At 29.4% G+C, this 15,786-nt stretch overlaps 2 protein-coding genes across 5 annotated transcripts in view; both read left to right on the top strand.

Annotated features, from left to right (window-relative positions):
* The first annotated feature begins 1,372 nt into the window (after positions 1 to 1,372).
* Positions 1,373 to 6,736, top strand: LOC105193371 (cytoplasmic dynein 2 light intermediate chain 1). Of its 4 annotated transcripts, XM_011157786.3 has the most exons (8): positions 1,373 to 1,836; positions 2,179 to 2,296; positions 2,372 to 2,473; positions 2,740 to 3,066; positions 3,403 to 3,560; positions 3,673 to 3,916; positions 4,032 to 4,104; positions 4,774 to 6,736. In XM_011157786.3, the coding sequence occupies exons 1-7, from the start codon at positions 1,820 to 1,822 to the stop codon at positions 4,101 to 4,103; spliced, it is 1,038 nt and encodes a 345-aa protein (XP_011156088.1). In that variant the 5' UTR covers positions 1,373 to 1,819; the 3' UTR covers position 4,104; positions 4,774 to 6,736. The 4 variants fall into 4 exon arrangements, 3 of the variants coding, with proteins under 3 accessions (XP_011156088.1, XP_039302547.1, XP_011156089.1); XR_005574285.1 differs by lacking the exon at positions 4,774 to 6,736 and having other exon boundaries at positions 3,720 to 3,916; positions 4,032 to 4,098; XM_039446613.1 differs by lacking the exon at positions 4,774 to 6,736 and having other exon boundaries at positions 2,165 to 2,296; positions 4,032 to 4,245.
* Positions 6,737 to 11,042: 4,306 nt separating this feature from the next.
* Positions 11,043 to 15,786, top strand: part of LOC105193377 (protein numb) — an 81,249-nt gene continuing 76,505 nt past the window's right edge. The window contains exon 1 of the mRNA XM_039456111.1: positions 11,043 to 11,563. The gene's annotated coding sequence lies outside the window, so the exon portion shown is untranslated. The remainder of the gene's footprint in view (positions 11,564 to 15,786) is intronic.

The following is a 15,786-nucleotide window of genomic DNA, read 5'->3' on the forward strand; positions in this document are numbered from 1 at the left end:
TTATCGATTATTCGATGAATTACATGAAAGAAATATTACTTGAACATTGAATTTTGAACATTTTGAGCACATTTTAAATAATAATAAATTATTATATTACAATAAACATGCGTTGGCAGATTGCGATATAATTTTGTTAGTTTGATATGAGAAAAAAACAACAAGCAAAATGTTTCTATACAATAAATACAATATTTAGTATTGGGAAAGTAATTTGACAAATGCTAGTCATAGCTGACTTTATATTCAAAATAATGTTGATTTTTTTTTAAATTAATATCATTGAGCATGTTTAAAATTATAGTTTTGTAGATACATTAGGTAATTTATTATAAATATATTTATCTTCCTCACAAGTATTTTTAATGACCATAGTGTTCAATTACTGAATATATACATAATATTATAGATATATTCATAGAAATTTTTTGAGAATATTATTTTTCAGAATAAATACAGATGGAAAAAACAGAGAAAAACAGTATCTATTTATTTGTAATTTAACGTTACATTTTGCAGATATTTCGGTGTAACAGGACCAATTAATAACTTGTAAGTTCTTTATATGATGTTGTATTTACTGTACATGTAGTCTGTATTTTTAAAGTTACACATAAAGTTTCTTTAAAAAGCATTTTTTCATAATGAAAGTTTCGTCAATTAGGTTCAACTATATTATATGGCATACAATGTACATACAAATTAAACTAAAAAATGACAAATGTTTTAATTATTATGTATCTATTACGTAAATTAATTGTGTAGTGATTATAATCAATTAAAAATATAAATAGTAGTATATGATCCGCGCCTAAAAAAATTTACAACCAAATGTATACACTATTCATTCTAACGTCTGTAGAAAAAATGCATAGTATATCATTGTTTTTTATTATTCATAATAATGTGACTTTTATGTAATTGATAGTTTATTATACTTATATATGGAAGATAATGTGTTTTTTCTAATTGTGAAAAATTTGTTGGTTATTAGAGATTATTCGCTCGCATGTAATAATTTATGAAATGTTGAATCTTATCGCGGATTGTAAGATGCATTCCATTCCTAATTTTATCTAGTCCAAGTTGTACATATTGTATGCAAGGAAGAGATACATTAAAAGAAATAATTTATTTGACTTATAAATAAATTTCTGAACAACGTGCATGATTCAGCAGAGATTTATATATTGTAGAGCTCTGAAAACATTTTTTATATTACAAAGAAATTGAAACTAAATGAAAGTGTTCAGAGCTGATTATCACAAAGATATCATAGTAGATTTCTATACCAAGACTGATGACCTTCCGTTAGATCATTGCGCATGTAAATGAAACGCAAACGAATAACTAATGTAGATTATTATGTCTTGTAATATCGTATATATTCTCAATATTAACATAAAAAGTTAATGACACTACAACTGGAAACATAATATTATTTACTTAAATAAACGTCATAAAATGCCTATCAAATTCCGTAATTTAAAATTGAACATTAATAAGAATTATTTATCACCCATTTCTAAATAGCTACATCGAAGACAGACTGTACTCTATTGCTCTATATTATGTATGAAAAAGCTCTTACGCATATTGCGTACTTACATCTAACATTTATTTATAGTAATTTACAAATTTGTCATACCTACCGGAGTAAAGAATAAACTCCAACGATCGCTCACTCTCGTCTCCATGGTAATAAAAAGTAAAACATATCCATAACCTGGGCCCTGAGCAATGAAATTGTGCGACTAGAACTACAGTCCTCAGTATCGTTCTTTGCAGTTCTTTGTCGTGTTTTAAAAACACGAAAACAATGTCTGCAGAAAATCGGTGATTAATTTATTATAGATATATAGTGAATTTGTTTACCTCGTAAAAAATATGTATTAAAATATATTATTAAACAATTATAATCTTCTACTAATATTTAGTAATATTTATAAAAATACCTTTCATTTAGTGCGGTAATAATTGATAAATAAATGACTTTAAAAAAGAAATATGCACGTAATTATTTAATAAAGATGTAATTCAGTAAATCTGTAATTATTCGCCTCCTTCATTTACGATATTTATTTATTAAAGTTAAAGTTATTTATTGAACCTAACAACATATTTTTGATAACATAAAACTATGGTAATATAAAAGCTACGGTAGAATTAACTTTCTAGTGAGGAGTCTATGCGAGAAACTGCATTACGGCTCGCAGTAGAAGAAGAAAATAGACGAAAGACTGATCCAAATGAAACTCACGAACGATCCATTATTATCCTTGGCAGCAAGGGAGTCGTAAGTGATGAAATTAGGAGCGTATTGCATTAACGTGACGTACTTTGTACTTTGCATTTTCAATTGCATTTCTAGGGTAAGACAACAATGATATATCGATTTCTTGAAAAAGATGAAAGACCAAAACCTACGATAGCGATGGATTATTCGTTTGGTCGTAAAACTGTAAAAAGTTTAGTAAGTGACACATCGTGATTATATTCGTTTACAAGAATATATTTATGAGTGATTTGTATTTTCTTTGCACTAAAGAGAGAATCATGAACATATCTTTAAATTAAAGGTTTTAATTTAATTAAAGAAAGTAAATTTATTTGCATAATAAGAGTGAAATTATTTTAGCAGTAATCGTAACATTTTTCATAATTAGCACGTTAATAGTTTTAAATTAACTTTCGCTAATCTATTATTAAATTAAATTATTAAATAGTACACTGCTGCAGGTGAAAAACATAGTGCACGTGTGGGAAGTGGGTTACCTGGCTTCTTCTTTGGTGTCTGTTGCGATGACGGGATCCACATTAACACATTCTCCTCATCACACTGTATTATTAATAATGCTAGATTTATCGCGACCAGAGGAATTGTGGTCTTCCTTCGAGGAGGCTCTTTCCGTAATACGAAATGGTTTAAAAATGAGTTATGACTCTGATACGATTCAAGAATTACAAGATAAGAGAGCAGCAGATAGAAAGAAAGAATTGGAACGTGGGGTTGACCCGTTTTTGATGAAGATGTGCATCATAGGTGGACGATATGATGAATTTAAGGTATTTGATACATGTGTAATTTGTTTACATATTATAAAAAGAAAGCGAGACAAAATACACATTTCTTTTTGTAAATAATAAAAATAAAATTGAAAAATTATAGTATAATTTTAATTTTGAGATATTAATTATTATGAAGTCAATAATATCACGAAAATTAAAAGTTTCAATAAATTAAATTTTTTAAATGTATGTAATAGTTATTAAAATTATTTTTTAATATATTTTAAATATTTCGAATGACAGCAAAACTTTTGTAGTTTTGTTGTACTTTAATATTTTAAAGAATAAATTTACTTTAATTTCTTTCTTTCAATGTATTAATTTCTGCAATAGGAATTTGATTCGAATAAAAAGGAATTTATTGGAAAGATACTTAGAGCGATAGCTCATAATCTGGGTGCGAGCCTTTATTATTATTCTTCTAAGGATAAATTTCTCATACGACGACTTAAAGATCTACTATCGCATTATGGATTTGGTTCTCCACTTATGTAAGTTTATTGGCGGAATTTTAATTTTGTTATAATTTTTTTATAAGTTTATTAAAATTAGATGTCTTTGTTATTAATTTTGATATTGCCTTTGTGCCAAATGAAATGTAAGAGAGGATAAGTGCACTGATTATGAGAAACCGTTAATGATGCCGGCAGGCATGGATTCCTTTGGACGAATCGATTTGCAATTCCCCCAAACGAGACCATCGGCAATTTTAGACACTATCAAACAAATCTACGTATCACGTATACCGCAAGTGTCGAAGAGCGATGAAAGTACTTTGGAGGATCCCAGTAACGACCCTAACTTTAACGAGCCTATTATCGATAGATTGAGAATGCAGCGAGAAGAGGTAGGTTTGCTCAAGTTATTATCTTTGCCTAATGGTTAATAAATGTTAGCTTGTTTAGAAGCTCAATTAATTTTAGACGTTATATGAGTAAACAAAATGGATTATTTTCTTTTAGGAGATCAGCGTACTATTGAGTGATATGATGGAAGGCCGTATGCCGAAAATTCCTGTGCCCGATCCAATTTAGGGTATACATTTTTGTAATGTATTTTATATTTTACGATTTTACAAAAGAAATAATTTAATTATTTGGTAATTTATGTCATATTCTATTGTATGCTATAATGTAAGCTACAATAGAATTAATAAAAAATAATTTTAATGACGAATGCACAATTATGTTTATAATTATAGAGTATACGCGTTTTTCTTAAAGTCATAATGCAATAAAATTGCATTACTTTTGTCTACAATTTATATAAAGATAAGCAAATATGCTAGCTTTATTTTTTGAGATTAAGATAAACTGATAAAAAGAGCATGTAATAATAATAAGAAGAATAATATTTATTTCTTGAAAACGAGAAAGTGATAATAATAAATATATGAAAATAAGATGAATGTATTGATTAACATAAATATATCAATTTAAAGCAATTAATTATTAAATTAAAACTACTGAAACATAAATTAAACTATTTAAAGTAATTAAATAATTGTTTTTTTGGATATTTTAGAGTTAGAATGTCACTTTCAGATTTTGAATGGAAAAAATATTAGGATTTGTAAAAATTATTTTTGTAAATTATTTTTTCTAAAAGAAGGTATAGGCAAAATACAATTATTAAAAGCAAAATATATAGCTTTTTAATATTTTTATTATTATTAATACACAATATTCATGATTATTTTTCTAGGAAATAAAATCTGAAAAAGTTTCAAAAGGAGTATAGAGAGATATATGTTCTATATAAAAAATATTTTTAAATATTATTAAAAATGTTACTAAAGTTAAATGAAAAAAAATGTAAGGCATAGAAGATCATTGTATAAAATTTACAACATTAAAGAATTATGTGACGTGTTATGAAGAATTATTTTACAAAGCAATTATTTTTAACACATTGTTTTTAAAACATCTTTAATATTTTATGTAATAACAAAAACTTTACTTAGAAATGAAATTCAAAAAATTGTGTTCTTTTAAATTAAAAAGAGAAAATTAAGAAATATTTTGTACAGGGTTGAAACTTCTTTCCTCTTGGATATGTACATGCCAAATTATCATATATTTCATTAATAACTGCATATATCATTTGTTTGACTTTTTAAATAATATATATTTACTTTAAAGTATCTTTGAAACAATTAAATTTTTATATTTAATAGAGAATTTCGACTAATATATGAAGTCACAATACAAACAATCAAAATGTCTAATCGGTCATAACATAGATCTTAGTGCTTCGTGAACTTGAAAGGGTATATATAAAATTACATAATAAACATTAGCACAAGATTTAACTATGACTGATAAGACATTTTGATTAATTATATTTTCTTTGTTTTTACTTAACAGTTTTATCATTAAAATGGAAATATTGCATTAATTTAAATTATAATTTTGTTGCATAAATAAGTTTGTTATTTCAGTAGTAAAAAACTATTTCTATTATTTTATTTATAATTAAAAAATTTCCTTTAAATTTTTATATTTAATAGAGAATTTGTGAAAAACATTCAAACAAAATATATTAGGGAACTATAAGTAACAATATACACTGTTGCAAAGGAGAGGCGAGTAAGCGGAATTGATCTGTGAATGATGGTTACAATCAATTTAACTCTAAAAAAGCTCAGAAATACTCAATGATTGGTCAATTCGATAATATTTTTTGTTCCGAGTGATCAATTAAACTCTTCGAAGCGTTTGTAACGTCTGGTGAATTGCAGTCCAAATCAAATAATATTTCTAAAAATATTTTTAAAACATTTTGAAGAACATTTTTAAAAACACTAAAAATAAGTAATAAAAAGGACTTATTTTTAATAACTGTTTTTCCAAAAACAGTTTTTAAATGTCTTAAACATGTTTTTAAAATATTGTTTACTACTTGAGTTAGTTTGAAGACAAAATGTTTTATACATCGATCTTTATAGATATTATATGTATTTTCAATTCTTTCGATGCAATGACAAAGAATAATCTATGATTGAAATTTATTGACGTAGGAAAAGTTATAAGCATTTTGTAATACGAGTTTCAGTCTGTAAAAATATTCGCATCGAGAAGATAAATGTAAACTCGACGTTTACTTATATTATAATATAAAAAGTAAACGTATGTCTTAGTGAATAAATTTTATAAATATAATAAAAAGAAATACAAATACTATATATATATCTCAAGAAAAATCGACAAATGGAAAATATAAATGAAAAAAAGAACAAAATGTATGATGTAATGGAAGTGATCGCGCGCTATCGTGTGTAAAAGGTTTATTAATAGTCAATCGTAATAGAAGAGAGACAATAAAGACATAAGAGCTGTGAATTATCGATAGAATAAGAGCTGTATAAGTATCTGTTCAGAGTCAATATTACGTATTATATGTAAGTCGATGGTCAAAATAAAATAAACTTTTCAACTCTGGCCCTTGACGCAAACATTGCTACCACATTGTGTAGTTGATATGCGTGCGCCGCAAATTAAAAAAATCACACAAATAAATTTCAGCATTAGAATGAACTATGACTGTTAAAGACATTTTGTTTATATTGTGTTTTCACATTATTGGTCGAATAAGTTTACTTTAAAGTTATATTGTTTTAAAGTTATATTGTACGCTAAACAATTATAATAAAAATACTAAATACAGAGAAACGTTTTTCTCTGTGTATAACCTTTTATCGTATTCTAGATGTTGAATTGTCTGTACTTTATTAATAATTAATTCTTCCTTTTGTGTTCTTTATTTTCATGCATTTTTGGAATTTTTTCTTAAAATATTAAACGCAAAGAAACAATATTAACTAAATAGTAGTAAAATTTTTTTGTCATTGATAAAAGTTGACTATTAAAGATAAAAGGTATTTTCTATGCAAGACACAAATTTATTAGCTGAAATTAAAAGCATACTTAAACATGAGTAGTTAAAAAAAGTGGCAGCCATTCCTCAATGTTTTATACATTATCTACGCATGAAATTGACTGTTTGATTCGTAATTGCACGTAACATCGACAGACACGGTGAAGTATTTTTTATAAGAATCATACGGAATAAAAGATGGAGCATTATGAGATTTTTTTATCTTTGATTAAAATAAAAAAATTTTATTTTTTGAAAGAATTCTTTGAAGTCAAATTCCCAAAATTGGATTTCAAGATAAAAATAAAAATAATTTTAAATGCAATTTACAATTTAAAGAGACTTTCGAGATTTAAACGAAAAATAATGTCAAGGCTAACGAGAGTCAGCACTATTATCAGTGCGCACAAGAAAAAGTTTATTCTATATGTCAATTAACAAACAAAATGGACGTCTCGATTTTCTTTGGAGTCATTCTCAACATAATACAAATTTCAACTAACATAATATAAACAATTAATTGTCATCGTCGATCCGATATTCGGCTGAGTCACTCACGATTTGCACGAGCTGTGGTGTAACTTTTCCACCGTGTATGATAGAGGAGTTGGCAAGCTATCTCTATAACTATATGCAAAATTCTGCATAAAATCTAAACGATTGACAAGATTATTTAAAGCAGTGACTCACCACCAGATCACGACGAAAATAAAATTTGTTTTGATAGTTTAATTCTGTTTATTTATTTCTACTTAAAAATTTATTTAGAAATTTGATATTTTTATTAGAAACTTAGAATAAAAGTGTAATCTAAAAAAATTTTTAATCTCATTACAAATACTTTTCTATTGCGAGAAAAATAACATAATGGATTCAGCTAAAACGTTATTAGTTCTAATAGTAAATATTATTTTTGTAGCACCTATATTTTAACAGTTAGTAAAATGAGCTTTGGTAGCAACGGCATTAGTTGTCTTTATTTTAAAGACACATTTTAGTTGCGACCGTTGTAATATAATTTACTCAGTAAACAAAACGTCAAATAAATTTTTTATTCCGACTTTGGAATTATTCATTACTTTTATCTCTGGCGACTATAAATAATGTTACTTTTGAGTTTTTATTCTGATTTAAAAATAAAAATAAAAAAATCTATTTTTAAAAATGTATATTCTCAATATTTGAAGTTTTTAAAATAGATTCCCCAAAAGCGTTTTGTAGATGCATGCTATATAGATGCATGCTATATACAAAAAAGTGTATCTGAAATTTTAAAATCGTTTTTTCCTTAAACCGTGTTCTTTTAACTGGAGATAAACTTCTTGGAAACTTATTAGAAAAACTTATTATACTAATATGAATTCCTTTTTTACAAGTACAATGATGTACTTACTTACTAGGATAAACATAGAAATGCTTCTCTTTAACTGGAACTGAAATTCATTATTATGTACTTATTATTTTTGTTTATAAAAAAGTTCAAAATTTGCGGGAAAAATAAAAAAAATTCTTACCAAGACTGCTATTTTTTAAAATTAGGATATTTTTATTTAATTCCAGTCTCAGCCACATTTTTTTGAAGGAGAAAAGATTTTTTTTAGTTTAGATGTCAAGAAAAATTATTGTATTCAATCGCCTCTACACATTTTTATGCAAGTTATTAATGATCAATGTACTCATTTTGATGATAGAGATATTAGTAAGATGTTTTGTCTTAATTTGACGTCATTTTATTTGGGGCCATTTTATTTGGGTAGCTTTGTTGACTCTTTTTCTGAATGTGAAAGTATAGAAAAAGATGTAAAGAAATTTTTAGCATTTTAATTTAGGGTAAAGTCGCCTATTATGAGATAAGTTCCTGATATGAGATAGCGAGGTTTCTGTTAAACTCATAAGCGCATGTGGTTTGTCCCATCATGAATTTATTACTCTTGGGGTGAAATCTATTTAGTAGAAAATTTATTATTAGATCATGCGTGTAGTCGTTAAGAAAAAAGATTAGCGAAATTGAATATTGCCAAGTTTTATGGAGGTGAGTCTGTAAACTTTGTTTATTGTATAACAAATATTTGGTAATAAATGTTGCATGCAGATAAAGTAAGATCGTATTAGGAAAATAATGATTTGCTTAATTGTAAAAATTAGATTTGATGATCGTAAAACCATAAAGCGTGGAGCTCGTAATATGAGAGGATACACAAGAAGTATCAGTATTTAAGAAATTTAAGTTTTGTTTAATTGATTGTTTCAGTTTTTAATAAGTATATAAGTTTGATATGCTAATGGATTGATTCTTACTCTTTATTATTGTGTTTTGAAATAACAAAGTCATCAAAAAATTATACAACTTTGTACGTATACTATGTACGGTATCTGAGTTGAATAAGGCACTAATATATTTTATTTTTTATAAATTTTAATTTTGAAAGTATTGAAATAAATTAATTGTAAGTAAGAATAAAATATTTATTTCAACCACTTACAAAAATAAAATTATTTTTTATATAGAATATTTGTAAATAAACCAAAAAAGTTTGTTTACATTGGACCTTATTAAATGCTTGTCTTTTTAATAAGGCTCAAATTATAAATAAATTAAAAATAAAAAAAGGAATTAAACATTTATCTTTCAAATTATTTTATTTTTATAAAAATTATTAATCACAAGAACAAAATTATTTAGAATTTATTCTACTGTTAAATTTTGTTTATAATTAACATTTTTAATTTCTAGACATTTTTGGACATTTGAGTGCAATTTTAGCTTCTCAAAAATTAGCATTGTTGAAAACCGTTTTTCTTTTTTGCAAGCCATACATGTAACAAACAAATGACAATGATGATAATAATAAATGTATAAGTGGGCCTTATTTAATATGTATGTACATTATAACAAAACATACTTATTCCAAAAAATCGATATATATATATACATATATAATATATCTATATATTTGTTTTTTTTCTATAATTAGAAAATTAAATAATATTATAAAATGTAAGAGGTCATAAAATAATGTGTACTTAATAAACTTTCCAGCACTTTTTTATAAAAAAAATGACTTATTTTATTAATTTTGTTAAAAATTTTTATTACACTAAATAAAGGCGTGTTGCTGCTGGTTTTAATTCTTCAGTTCCTCTTTGCTTATTTTCTATGACACATTTTTTAAGTATATGTTTCGAGCATAAAGCGAGTTTTTAAATGATAAATTTAAAAGTAGGTTTTATTTAGTAATGGGTTTTATTTAGCGCTTTATCCGACTTAAGTATCTTATAAGTAAAATTGAAATTTGTTACATTCCTACTTTTATGTAAAGTGTTTATATGGAAAGCTTTTTTCTTCCTTTGGTTTTCTATTATGAGATTACGTCATGTAAAAAAGAAAACGTTTTTGTTTCATACTATAACCCTTCTTTACTTAAATTAGCAAAATTGGCAATTTTGATAAAATATTTTACATACAACAGAGTATAAGGTATTTTCGATTAACTTTTGATGATAAAACAAAGTAGATTTTCAATAATTTTGACATAGAAATTGAAGATAAGGTTACAAATTGAATAAATTGCAAGCTTTTAAAAGAAGATATCTCATATTCAGCATCTTTATTCTAATTTTGCTCTAAAAGAATCTTGAAAATTGAAAATGAACCTGTAGAAAACTTCTCTCACTTCCTCTCTTTTTACTGCTCTTTTAGTACATTAACTTTCAATTTCAATTCCGATCGAGCATAATCCCAAGAAATTTTCCCATAAAGTGGTTAATATTTTACAAACGCGGGGCATTCCAGAAACCCACTTCGCTCCTGCTTCGCGCTCGAGTTCTCCTTTCAATGCGGTGCTCCCGAAACCCCGTCTCTCTTTCTCCCTCCCACGCAGAAGCGTCGAGAGGGTGGTAGGGAGAAAACCGCGTCCCCGCAACCCCGCACCGACGTGACGCGGTCGCTGATAAGAGGCGCCGCGCCGCGCCGCGCCGCGTTTGCGTTCGCGTGCGCTCGTCGTGAATGGAGGCGCATGCGTAGCCCGCTCCGGTCGCTCCCGATACGCGCGCAGGGTATCCGAGCATTTACGAAAACGGGGGCTCCGGCTGGGGGGGTCTCGGCGCACGAAGAGAGCTCTCTCGTTTCCTCGCCGTCGTTTCCTCAGTGAAAATGCCGCCGCGATAGAGAGCCGCGCGTGCCGTGTGCTCTACTCGAGCTCTCTGGTCTCGCGCCTCCTCCCCCGCTCGTGACACAAGAGTCCGGCCGTCTATTATCGAAGAGGCTTTCGCACTCTCGCGAGACGAACGCTGCCCCGCTAATTAATCGCACGCTAATCAATCGCACGCGTGCCGCCCGCGACTTGATCTCGTCTCTTTCTCCCGCTATCGTCTCTCCGTCGTTTCCCTCTTCCAGTGCATCTCCTTCTCTCGGTCTCCTTCGTAAGTCCTTATCACCGCCCTCCTTCCTTCCTTCCTACCCCTTTTCTTCGTCGCTTCTACACGCGCGATACACGCACGCCGTGCGAGCGTACTACACGACTTGACAGTCCGCGAGTGTCACGGACCGGATCGCTTTTCGCGCCCGCGACTGTGGACGCGCCGCCGCTTCCGGAGAACGGCGCACAGGTGTAGTCAGGTGAGTTGCGAGACATGTAGCAACTCCGAACGACAGAATCAGAGAAAGAGAGAGCAAGAGAGAGAGAGAGAGAGAGAGAGAGAGAGAGAGAGAGAGAGTGTGTGTGTGTGTGTGTGTTGGAGAGAGAGGAGGAGAAAGAGAGAAAGGGAAAGAGAAAGACGACAAAGCATGATCCACTCGACGAGAGGTATACCGACAGAAACCGGTCGCCGGATGATTCTCAGGCGCTCTTGCGAAAATCGGAGCCAAGTGCTGAATTGTGGAGAACGTTCACGCGCGCGCGCGCATGGCTGCACGTCACGCGACCCATTTACCTGCGACGTGCGTCGCGATCGTCGTCATCGCCGTCGTCGTCGTCGTGGCCTCCCCGCGACGCCGACTACCTTCCTCACTGTTATCGATTCTGCTATGAACGCGCCCTCCGCGGCGGAGATATTTCGCTGTCTCTCTTACCACCAGCGCGAATCTTGAATCCTTGAATCGGCACGCGTACGACTCGTTGCGATCGATGGCATTTACGCGCGCGTATACACGTGAGATTTATGCAACGCACGCTCCGGCCACGCGTGAGATCGTGCTCACCGAGATTATCCGGCCGATCGTGTTGCAAATGGTATCGCGTGTCGGCGGAAGATTTTCTCGCCGATGTTCTCGCTCCGCGAGTTTTTCTCCATCTAACAAACAGAAAAGAAATACTGTTAGTGGGGAAAGTTTGCTATGTTTGCGATTTCGTTTGGAAATAGAGGCATTATTCCTTCTTTCTTCCTTCGTCCGAAATGATGTGATTTCCTTTTTATATTCGTTGCCGCAAGCTAATACTTTGATAATGGAACTTTAATTTGTGTGATTATCTACAGTCACGAAACTAATTGTCCGAATGCAGGATGTTGCGAATCTAATTTATGTTACAAATTCAACAAATATTACAAATTAGGGAAAACTCGATTAAAAGTGAAGATCTTTGCCAGTTATTTATTTCCATAAAATGGAAACTTGTATTCAAACTGAAAAGTTTCACCGGCATGTTATTAACAAAATCAGATCCAACAGATGTACTCCGATAGGACAATATTTATTAAGTTATATGACGAAATCTTGTATAAAAATTGTAATTTATTATTATGTAGATATATTTATAAAAATAGATGTAGAAGTTAACCTTTTCTAAAATGTTGATAACCGTTTGTCGGTTCTTATGATATATTTGTAAAATTTAATTTAGAATAAAATTGTTTAATAATTAAAAAAAATATTTTACTTGTATTATATATGGAACATTTAGAAATATAAATAATCCATATACATGTTTACAAAAATGCTCAATTTTTAAATGATAATGTACAAATATTGCAGCATAAAATATTATACATTCAGCTTAATAATATTTTTTAAAATTAAAGGTTTTTGAAATAATTGTAAAATACTTATATTTTAAACTTATTGTTAAATTTGTCTAATTTGTGACAAATATTATATTATTAAGAAATTTTATTTCAATAAAATTCCTGCGTTATGATGTATCTTCATAACGCATTTATTGCAAAATTTTCGTCAATTCATCATGTCATTATTGTACAATGTTCGTACAATGTGCCTGTCGGAGTATTTAAAAAAAATTGCAGCAAAGGAACAATTAATGAGAAAAAAGATAGTAAAATTATGATGAATAACATTAAGTAAACAAGATAATCTTATATATAGTCACGAAACTAATTGTTTGAATACAAGGATGTTGCGAGTTTATTTTATACTACCAATAAACTACCAACAAATATTACAAATTTTTAAGGACAACTTGATCGGAAGTGAAAATTCTTGTCAGTTATACATTTTCATCAAAAGTAAATTTGTATTCAAACTGAAAAAATATACTGGTCTATTATTAATCAGATCCAAAAGATTTATTTAAATAAAATTGCAGCCAAGCATTAATTTTACATGAAAAAAAAAAACAACTTTGCTAAAATACAGATCTGAGAATAATTATGTTGAATTATTTAAAAAATTGTGTAGGATGTACAATTTGGTTACTAGAATATTAAAACTGTTTGTAACATTATCATTGGCGTCCTACATAATTATTTTGATTGACTAACATAAAATTATTTTTTATCTGTATTTAACTAAATTTTTAAATTTAGCTACAGCAAAATTATTCTTTCTCCGTGTATTTCATCTGTATCTTTGTCTTGTTTTTACTTGAGTCTGAAAGTCTGTATTAAAGAGGGTGAAATTATAACGGAATAATATTAAATGAGCAAGATAATTTTATGTGCAGTCGTGGAAACTAATTATCTGGCCACACAAAATATTGAAAGATTTTATGCTACAAATTAAACACAGTTTTGATGGAAATGTATCGTTGGCAAGGGTTTTCACTCTCGTGTTTTATCTAAAATTGATATTTGATAAATGTAACATAAAATAAATTTCCACTCTCGTGTTTTATCTAAAATTGATATTTGATAAATGTAACATAAAATAAATTTCCATACTCTGTGTCCGCATAATTAATGTCGTAACTGTATCTTAGTCGTCTTCATACTCATATTTTTCCTTTTCTCTGAATTGCGAGCTTAAATTGTAAATATTTGTTTTATCGCGTACGTTTACATACAAATCATTGTCGAAGAACACCATTATCACTCGAGTGTGGAGTAGAACATGCGTTGCATGTCGCGTTTTTAATATTTAATTGTCACCGATTATTGATCGTATCGCTCGATTGAGCACCGAGAATATATTTATAGTAAGGGAATAATCCTTTTATAAAATCAAGAATTTTTAATTTTGTTCAACCGTGCTTTTCACGAAGATTAATTAATGATAAGTTTAATATAATCAGAACTAAAGATATTACTTCATGATTCTTTGATGCACACTATTGTCTGGCGATGCGAATACTTTCTTACGGGTCCTTTGAATATTTTTATTTATTTAACTGGCACAGTCAAATTGTTTTGAAAAGATTGTTTTTCGTTACACTGTTATTACTGCGAAGCAGTCTTAGTTAGCGCGTTAATTATCGTTGCCGTTAGTTTCACGATAAATGCATTCTTTCTCTTTCTTGTTCTTTCTCTTTCTCTGCAATATAAAAAGATAACTGTTTCTTGAGCATAAAGCGGATGCCTTAGCAAGCGAACGTGCTAAGATCACTTAAGACCGGATATTACGTGCCTGCCCACTGATTTTGGACCCTGGGCCAGGTATCTCTTTATGGTCACGCAAAGTCTTTACTCTTTGTCATTCCAATGCCGTGCGCATGATACGTGCATACTGAACATCTTCATTAATTATTGAAATATATGAACAATGTGTCTCAATCGATTCTGGGAACCGACAATTCCTGTGTAGCTCTTAAAAAGGTGTACCAGTCGTAAGCAAGTTATAAGCAAGAGATTTGAAAATCTTAGTTCACTCAACGCAGTATCTTAATCAAATTGAGTCAATAAAAAGAATTGAAATTTTTACAATAAACTTCAGTTCTCTATACTTGTTAGAAATGTACACCCGTATACATATTGCAAATCACTGGGACGCTGCATCGATAAACTAGTTTAATTAATTATGGGTTGGTGGTTCGCTACTCCTTTTACAGATTCTATATGCGGAGCGAAACTAAATTAACTAAAATTAGCGCTAACGGATAGCTTGTCGATAGAAGAATTGGGAGTAATTCAGTAGTTGAATATAAAAGATAGATGTAGCATCCGTTTTCAACGTATATCTAAAAGACGTATTCTTGAAGACGTGTGTGTTCAATTATATTTTTACACTTTAATTTAATCAGACATTTTACTACGTAATAAATTAATCTGCTATGTTAAATACATATATTTTATTGTATTAAAAACATTTGTTAGCTGATGCGAAACGTACACAACCAGATTGATACATTATACAAATATTGTAATTATGAATTGACGAAAATTTTGCAGTATTTACGCTAAGATTATAAATGCCACAACGCAGCAGTTTTGCTGGAATAAAATTTTTGAATAATATTTGTCGAAAAATTAGACGTATAAATATTTTATATTTATTTCAAAACCGTTTAATTCCTTATATAAAATTTTTTCATGTTAAATGTATAATATTTTATATTGCAACATTTCTACGTTATCATTTAGGAACAATTGTGTATTTTTGTATATATTTTTCTTAATCATTGAACACTTTCTTTCCAAATTTAATTCTGCAAATACATTATCAAGATGATTCGT

The sequence above is a fragment of the Solenopsis invicta genome, chromosome 1 (genome assembly GCF_016802725.1).
Source record: "Solenopsis invicta isolate M01_SB chromosome 1, UNIL_Sinv_3.0, whole genome shotgun sequence".
Taxonomy (NCBI): domain Eukaryota; kingdom Metazoa; phylum Arthropoda; class Insecta; order Hymenoptera; family Formicidae; genus Solenopsis; species Solenopsis invicta.

What these genes read in the sequence shown, in the direction of transcription:
- LOC105193371 (XM_011157786.3), top strand. An exon ending in TCCTTGGCAGCAAGGGAGTC is followed by an intron (nt 2,297 to 2,371) that starts GTAAGTGATGAA and finishes TTGCATTTCTAG; the next exon opens with GGTAAGACAACAATGATATA. An exon ending in TGAGAATGCAGCGAGAAGAG is followed by an intron (nt 3,917 to 4,031) that starts GTAGGTTTGCTC and finishes ATTTTCTTTTAG; the next exon opens with GAGATCAGCGTACTATTGAG.